The 9,458-nt window shown below is 37.0% G+C and overlaps 1 protein-coding gene across 1 annotated transcript; it reads right to left on the bottom strand.

Moving 5' to 3' along the window:
- Positions 1-4,212: 4,212 nt before the first annotated feature.
- Positions 4,213-8,834, bottom strand: LOC123255051 (oncostatin-M-specific receptor subunit beta-like; the record flags this gene model as incomplete). The annotated part of the gene is made up of 3 exons (XM_044683913.1): positions 4,213-4,409; positions 7,152-7,328; positions 8,730-8,834. Coding segments are annotated over 3 exons (479 nt in total), but the record flags the coding sequence as incomplete, so codon positions are not given.
- Between the last annotated feature and the right edge of the window lie 624 nt (positions 8,835-9,458).

Below are 9,458 nucleotides of genomic sequence, written 5' to 3'. Positions count from 1 at the left end.
GAAATGACCAGATTGAAAAGGAAAACCAAAAGATTATATCAGAAAACCAAAAGATTATAGCCGAAAACCAGTCCTTAAAGGCTAGAATCGAACAATTAGAAACCAGTGATCTCTCAAGACAACAAGAACAAATAAAACAAAGTCAAAAGACTGATAAAATAGAAGGAAACATGAAATATCTCAATGAGAAGGTGACAGACCAAGAAAACCGGTCTAGAAGAGACAATCTGAGAATCATTGGTCTTCCAGAAAAGGCAGAAATTAATAGAAACTTGGACTCCATACTCAAAGAAATTATTTAGCAAAATTGCCCTGAAGTTCTACAACAAGAGGGCAATATAGACATTGAAAGGATCCATAGATCACCTTCAACACTGGACCCAGAAAAGTCAATACCCAGGAATATAATAGCGAAATTGAAGAGTTTTCAAGTAAAAGAAAAAAATTTTACAAGAAGCCAGAAAGAGACAATTCAAATATCAAGGAGCACCAATAAGGATCACACAGGATCTGACAGCCTCCACACTAAAAGACCGCAAGGCGTGGAATACAATATTCAGAAAGGCAAGAGAGCTGGGCCTTCAGCCACGGATCAACTACTCATCGAAACTAACTATATACTTCCAGGGGAAAGTTTGGGCATTCAACAAGATAGAAGATTTCCAAGTTTTTGCACAAAAGAGACCAGGACTAAATGGAAAGTTTGATACCCAACCACAAAAATCAAGAGAAACATGAAAAGGTAAATAAGAAACAGAGGGAAAAGAAAGAAAACTCATAATCTTTTAAACTTGACTCTTTAAGGGCGTAAATATGATATAATTATCTGTATTACTAGGCGGAGAAATGCTATGTATAATTCTCTGTAGTGAACTCTATTCACTATTATAATGTTCACTATTATAGCAACCAGAAGAATAATTAATAGGGAGAGGACAGGATACTAAATGGTCTAAGATGACATGGGGGAAAAAAGGGGGGAATAGTAGGGGACACCAAGAAAAATATGAGTAAATAAGAAAAATAGGATACTGTATTACACACAAAGAGGGCATGGGAAGGGGAGGGGATAAATACTACCATAAGAAGGAGAGGAAGAGAGCATTAAGAGGTAATAATCAAACCTTACTCTCAGTGTAATCAACCCAGAGAGGGAAGAGTAGCTTTATTATCCATTCAGATAAAAAACTCTATCTAACCCAACTGAGAAAGTCAGAAGGGTTAAACCAAAGGGAGCAGGGGAGTGGGGAGGTCAAAAAAAGGGAGGGGAGAAGAAGGGGGAGGGAATTCATTAGGTCCTTTAAAAAACAAAAAGAGGGGAATAACAAGGGAGGGGGCAGAAAGGAAAGTCAATCAAGGGAGGGGATAAAAGATACTGGCTCAAAGCAAACCACTGGTTTAAAAGGAAATAGTGTAAGAAGAAGGGGTGGGTCTAGGGGAGGATACAAAAATGTCAGTGAATGCACAACTAACAATTGTAACTCTGAATGTGAACGGGATGAACTCACTCATAAAACGGAAGCAAATAGCAGAGTGGATCAGAAACCAAAATCCTACCATATGTTGTCTACAAGAAAGACATATGAGGCAGGTAGACACACACAAGTTCAAAGTTAAGGGCATGAGCAAAATTTTGGGGGCATCAAATGAGAAAAAGAAGGCAGGAGTGGCTATTATGATCTCTGACAAAGCCAAAGTAAAAATAGATAGGATTAAAAAAGACAGGGAAGGTCATTACATCCTGATTAAAGGCAGTATAAACAATGAGGAAATAACACTGCTCAATATATATGCACCAAGTGGCATAGCATCCAAATTCATAAAGGAGAAACTGGCAGAGCTCAAGAAGGAAATAGATAGTAAAACCATACTAGTGGGAGATCTAAATATTCCTCTTTCAGATCTAGATAAATCAAACCAAAAAATAAATAAGAAAGAGATAAGGGAGGTGAATGAAGTCCTAGAAAAATTAGATTTAATTGATATGTGGAGAAAAATAAATAGGGACACAGCTGCACATGGTACATTTACAAAGATTGACCATGTAATAGGGCATGGAATCATTGCAAACAAATGCAAAAGAGCAGATATAATAAATGTAACCTTCTCAGATCATAATGCAATAAAAATAATAATTAGTGAGGGCACCTGGACAGGCAAATCAAAAACCAATTGGAAATTAAACAATTTGATTCTCTAAAACCAATTTGTCAAAGAAGAAATCATAGAAACAATCAACAATTTCATTGAAGAGAATGACAATGATGAGACATCCTACCAAACTCTGTGGGATGCGGCCAAGGCAGTACTCAGGGGGAAATTTATATCCTTGAGTGCATATATTAACAAATTAAGGAGGGCAGAGATTAATGAATTGGGTATGCAACTCAAAAAATTAGAAAGCGAGCAAATTAAAAACCCCCAGATGAAAACTCAATTAAAAATACTAAAAATTAAGGGAAAAATTAATAAAATCAAAAGTAAAAGAACTATTGAATTAATAAATAAGACTAGAAGCTGGTATTTTGAAAAAAACAGATAAAATAGACAAAGTACTGGTCAATCTAATAAGAAAAAGGAAAGAAGAAAACCAAATTGACAGTATTAAAGATGAAAAGGGAGACCTCACCTCTAATGAAGGAGAAATTAAGGCAATCATTAAGAACTATTTTGCCCAATTATATGGCAACAAATATAACAATTTAGGAGATATGGATGAATATTTACAAAAATATAAATTGCCTAGATTAACAGCAGAAGAAATAGCATACCTAAATAATCCCATATCAGAAATAGAAATTGAACAAGCCATCAAAGAACTCCCTAAGAAAAAATCACCAGGACCTGATGGATTCACAAGTAAATTCTATCAGACATTCAAAGAACAACGAATCCCAATACTATACAGATTATTTGATATGATAAGCAAAGAAGGAGTCCTACCAAATTCCTTTTATGACACAAATATGGTACTGATCCCAAAGCCAGGTAGACTGAAGACAGAGAAAGAAAACTATAGACCAATCTCTCTAATGAACATAGATGCAAAAATCTTAAATAGAATATTAGCAAAGAGACTCCAGCAAGTAATTAAGAAGATCATCCACCATGATCAGGTGGGATTTATACCAGGAATGCAAGGTTGGTTTAACATTAGGAAAACCATCCACATAATTGACCATATCAACAGTCTAACAAACAAAAATCACATGATTATCTCAATAGATCCGGAAAAAGCCTTTGACAAAATACAGCATCCATTCCTATTGAAAACATTGTAAAGTATAGGAATAGAAGGACCCTTCCTAAAAATAATAAACAGTATATACCTAAAACCATCAACAAGCATTATATGCAATGGGGATAAATTAGAAGCCTTCCCAATAAGATCAGGAGTGAAACAAGGATGCCCACTATCACCTCTATTATTCAACATAGTACTAGAAACACTAGCAATAGCAAGTAGAGAAGAAAAAGAAATTGAAGGTATCAAAATAGGCAAGGAGGGTGTGGACTTGAAACGACCACACCAATGCAACTATCAACAATGTGGAAATAGGTTTTGATCAAGGACACATGATAAAACCAGTGGAAATGTGTGTCAGCCATGGGTGGGGGGAGAGCGCGGGGGGGTTAAGGGGAAAGTAGGGGCATGAAGCATGTAAACAGGTTAAAAATGAATATTAATAAATGTTTAAAAAAAAAGATACTGTCTATGTTTAGGGCTAGGATACAAGATAACAAAACCCACATCATAGTTTCTGCCCTGAAGGAGTTTATGAGCAGCTAGTGGTATAGTGGTATAGTGGATAGTGTGCTGGGTCTTGAGTCAGGAATGCTCATCTTCCTGAATTAAAATCTGTCCTCAGAGACTTCCTAGTTGTGTGACTCTGGGCAAGTCACTTAATCCTGTTGGCCTCAGTTTCCTCATTTGTAAAATAAGCTGGAGAAGGAAATGGCCAACCACTCTGGTATTTTTGCCAAGAAAACCCTAAATGGGGTCCTGAAGAATCAGAAATGACTGAATTAGAATCAAAATGTCTACAATGGGGGCAGGGGCAGAAGTTGGGGGTGAGGAAGAAGAGGGGCTGAATAAGAAGAGGACAACACAGACACAAACAAATATGATTTCAGGTCCAGAGAATGCTGGAGGCAAAGAAGAGATCCATACCAAGTCCTGAAGAGTACTTGGAGGAAGGATGAATACCTTCTTTATTGGGATTTTGATTTTTCCAACTCACTGTTTTCAACAGCTACTGTTGAGACCCTTATAATGTGGCCAGGACTGTCTCCACCACCTGTGAATGCTTTGACTTCAAAGGTATATGTTGAATTTGGCTGCAGTTTCATCACATTAAAAGTCTTCTGTTTTATATCTGTTACGGTGTATTTACAGCTTTCTAAATTATCTGGAAAAAATAAAAAGATCAGTTTGATCAACGCATAGGAGAAAGCAGAAGACATTAGTAAAAATTAATTTTTAAAAATGTACAGGCAGGCAATAGAGATACTTTGTACACGATTTCTTATGATTTTAAATAGACTGGGCACTTTACAATCTTGCAAATACCTCAGAACTTTTTCTGCACCAAACAAATTAAATATTCATTTTAAATTCTATTTTCCCCATAAGCCTTTACTTCTTTTTAAAACTCTTTCTTTCCATCAAAACTAAATATTGGTTCCAAGGCAGAAGAGTGGTAAGGGCTGGGCAATGGGGCTTATGTGACTTGTCCAGGGTCACACAGATAGGAAGTGAATGAGTACAGATTTGAACCCAGAACCTGTCATCTCTAGGCCTGGCTCTCAATCCACTGAGCCATCCAGCTGCCCCAAGCTTTTCCCTAAAAGTCAGTCTTTTAATTACTACCTTCCTTCTACCTCCCTCCCACAGGGCAGATTTTTAGCATTTCAGGCAAGAAGTATATCACACACACACCTACACACATCCATAAAGGAAGGATAATGAATAGGTATTATATACCCTCTACCATGTGCCAGGCACTTTGCTCAGTGCTTTTAAAATTTTTTTTGATCCTCACAAAGACCCTCCCAGGTAGGGACTATTCTTATCCCCAGAAAAAGAAAATGAACTCTAGGGCTAGGCTGGTACCCAGTGTGATTCTGGGGTGTGAAGGAGCCTGAAGAGCAAAAGTGGTATTTGCCTCAGATGTATGCTTTTATCATAGGATTCTGTGATGTTTCCACATGAGGCAGCACTAGTGATTTCCCCATTAATTAAACCAGCACTATTCCTGGCTTGATCTGCTTTAGGGAGCAGATGAGGTTCATTTCATGTAAACGTGGTATCTTTTAAAGAAGCCATCCCAGGGCTCATTGGTACAATTATCCTGCCAAGTCAAAGTCAATGAAATAGAAGTCAAATTGTTAACAATTAGTATGCTATTTGTGTGCATATGAGGGTAATGCACAAGTGATTCTAAAAGCAGAAACTAGTTTTTTTTTAGTTGAATACCCCAATGCAATTTTGTTTACAATATAATTTGTGTAGCAGGTTATTTTCTTTCTTAATTCTTTGTGCCTTTTTTCAATTAACAAGTACTGACTTCCCCAGCAAATTAAAAGGCGGGAAAAATTTTGTAACAAATATGTTCAGTCAAAAAAGTTTTTTTCCCTGTCCAAAAATTTTTGTTTCATTCTGCATATTGAATCGATCACATCTATCATTAAATCCTTTGAAATCATGGTTGTAGCGGCTTTTTTTGTGATAGCAAAAAACTGGAAATTAAGTTAGTGCCTATCAGTTGTGTTATAGCTAAACAAAATATGGTATGTGAATATATGGAACATTATTGCTTGTAAGAAATGGTGAAAGCAATATGCATCTTGTTTCACAACATGAAGAACAGGGAAGTATGTTTTGTGTGATAATATATGTACAAACTATAGCATCTTACCTGTCTTCTTGGGGAGGGGTGGGAAAGAGGGAGGAAAAAAAAGAATGAGAGATTCTTGGACATAACTAATGTGAGAATATGTTTCTCTTGGGTAAGCATATTTATTATAATTTATTACATATTTATAACAAAAACATGTATTATATAATTATGTTGTACATTATGTTATGTAATATATATAAAATTTTAAAAATAGTAGCCAAAAATGATGAAAGGTTTGCTTTCAGAGAAACATGAGAAGACTTGTATAAATGGATGCATAATGAAATGAGTAGAACTGTGGGAAACCAATAAAAGAAACAGCCTCAAAAAGATAAAAATCTGAGACTCCTTTTTTGACTCCTTTTCATGATTCACAACTTTTCTTAAAAAGCAATATAATCTTATTGAAAAGCTTTAAGCTCTTAGCAAACCAGTAGTCAAGAGGTTAATGTTCTTCCCCTTTGGTCAGAAATGTAGTTGCTTGGCAACCCAAAGCCGAAACCTTAGTTTAGCAGGGGCATTTCGCCCCTGAGAAAAGTATTCTCAGACTTAGCTTGCTGATAATCATGTAGCTGAAGGTCCAGCCTGGTTCTTATCTTCACCTTGAAGTTTCTGAGGTTTCTGTGTGTTGTCTAAACTAATTGCAATGTCTACAAAGCTTTAAAACTCTCTCTGTGATTGTGAGTAAAAGGGAGTTTGAATTTTCATATATAATAAACTTGTGACTCAATGGCACTTCGGAGAAGCAGCTATGAGTTAACAGTCAAGATCGTCTCCCGTGTCCCATTACTTTCTTATCAAATAAGCCATCCTCATCAGAGATGATAAATAGATCTCGACACAGAACCAGAACAACTTATACTATAACAACACTGTAAAGATAAGCAATGTTTTTAAAATTTTAAACCCTTGTACTTCGGTGTATTGTCTCATAGGTGGAAGATTGGTAAGGGTGGGCAATGGGGTCAAGTGACTTGCCCAGGGTCACACAGTTGGGAAGTGTCTGAGGCCGGATTTGAACCTAGGACCTCCCGTCTCTAGGCCTGGCTCTCAACCCACTGAGCTACACAGCTGCCCCCTAAGATAAACAATTTTTGATGAACTTTAAAATGTTAGCAAGTTATTTTTCTAACAATTGGTACAAAGACAAACTTCTGCCAAGGCTAGATAGTCATATTCTAAACTGAAAAATATATTTTTCTTAGGTTCAAAAATGAGGAGATAGCCTTTTCATGTCTAAATAATTGTTACCTGAAAAAACTTCCTTTTCTGTATCTAGGTCACAGGATCCTGCTTCAGGTTTCACATAAATATGATACCCTTTAAAGAAGCCATTCTGGGGCTTATCAGTGCAATTATCCTTCCATGTCAAGGTCAATGAAGTAGAAGCCAAGTTGTTCACAATCATCTCTGGTTTGCAATCAAGTGCTAGGGAAAGAAGTTGAGAGGGGAAAAAAAGTTTCTTTTTTAAAAGATTTTCAGAATACTTTTATTCTACTCATCTTACATGAACAAACTTACTGAAATTTTAAACAAAATGAAATTTAAAAAGTCACACCAGCATGGGCAGCTTTCATTTTTGCCAGGTCTGGAATTCAAATCTGACATCAGTCACTTTCTAGCAGTGTGACTCTTAACAAGTCCTGTAACCTTATTTGCCTCAATCTCTTCATCCATCAAATGAGCTAGAGAAGAAAATGGCAAACCACTCTAGTACCTTTCCTAAGAAAACCCCAAAAGGTGTCATGAAGAGTCAGACAAGACTGAAATGGCTGAACTACAACAACCAAATACCAGCATAATGAAATGACCATCTCAGGTCACATAGCAAGTTAGTGAGCTCAAAGTCTAGAGTTATAGTATAGTATGTAGATTATATTGTATACAGTCTACTATATCATATTGTTTTGTGGAGGTGCTCTGGCTGACATGGGAGGTCCCTCAAAGGAAAAGCCAATGGGAAAGAGTCTTCTGAGTGGTAGCAGTGCAAAGTTAGCCAGCAGATGTGGAAAGAAGCAGGACCCTTTCTATTTGGAGGATGTACCATCACATAAATATATCTTTGGCTTTTTCTTAAGAGCTAGAATAGAATTTTAAAAATGTCTTTCAGGATTATATACCTTGTTCAGTTCCATTATTTTACAAATGAAGGAACTAAGTCCCAGAGAAGGAAAACAAAGTGGTATCGTGACCAAAAAGCTAGCTTTGTAGGTGAGGACATGAGTTTGAATTGTGCTTTTGATTTTTTTTACCTATATGACTATGGACAAGTGACTTAACCTCTCAGGACCTCAGGTTCCTCAAGGTTGGACTAAATGACCTGTCAGATCCTTTCCAGCCCTAGATTTGTGATCCTATGAAATTAATGTAGCAAGTTAGCTTTGATGTGATTACCAGTTGTAAAATATGGACCCAGGACAGTCAGGATCTTACTATATATGGACTGGCAACATTTAGGAAAAAAAAAGTCTTGGGTCAATAGGGTAGTTCAGTGGATAGAAAGTCATGTCTGGAGATAGAAGGTTCTGATTTCAAATCAGGCCTCAGATATTTCCTAGTTATGTGATCTTGGGCAAGGCACTTAACGCCATTTGCCACTGTTGTTCTGTCCTGGAACTAATACTTAGTATTGATTCTAAGACAGAAGGTAAGGATTTAAAACACACACACACACACACACACACACACACACACACACACACCCATAATCCAATTGGGATTTGGGGAAAAGGAGAGAGGAAGTGGTGTGGAGGTTAGAATCTTTTATTTCCAGAAGATCCATTCTGAATATGTTAGTCACACAAGAACTATTAAATGTTGATCACTTACCCAACTCCCGAGTATATCCTGTTTTTTTCTCTAGTAAATCAGCTTCATGCTTTGTAGACAGTCCATAAATTCTGAAGTTATATCTCACTCCAGCCTGAAAAGCATCTGGGGATGCACAGGGAGACTCATTAATGACAGCAACAGCATTTCCATTATTACTGAAAAACTAACAGAGAAAAGTGTCAATACTATTTTTCTTTAGTTTAGGGCATTTTAACCTACTTTTGGGGAAGCATTTTGTCTTCTATAGTCCACATCCTCCAGCCTCCTTCCTCCAGAGAAGTTCCTAAGCCCTCATTACAAATAATTGATGCTTTCTTTTCCAAGTTAATAAGTCTTCCTTCACCCCTTCCCTTGGACCACATACATTGAAGACTTTTTGCATCTGACTGCCTATCACTAGGCATGGATCACACACACACACACACACACACACACACACACACACACACACACACACACACACACNCACACACACACACACACACACACACACACACACACACACACACACACACACACCTTGCCCCATAAGGGAGTAAAATTCCACTCCCGCCTTTTATCCTATTAGCCTTTAGAAGGGGCTCAGTTTTCAAACATGATGTTCATGGATCTGGCATTCAGGAAGCATTGTGAGAATTAATGTGAAATCAATCTCAAGTAAGTGCAAAGCACTTATAGCAAATAAATGTTCCATAAGCATGTCTTGCTTTTATAAAATAAACATTC

The sequence above is a fragment of the Gracilinanus agilis genome, unplaced genomic scaffold (genome assembly GCF_016433145.1).
Source record: "Gracilinanus agilis isolate LMUSP501 unplaced genomic scaffold, AgileGrace unplaced_scaffold38356, whole genome shotgun sequence".
NCBI classification, from domain to species: Eukaryota; Metazoa; Chordata; class Mammalia; order Didelphimorphia; family Didelphidae; genus Gracilinanus; species Gracilinanus agilis.
This window is presented reverse-complemented; position numbering and strand designations above follow the sequence as displayed.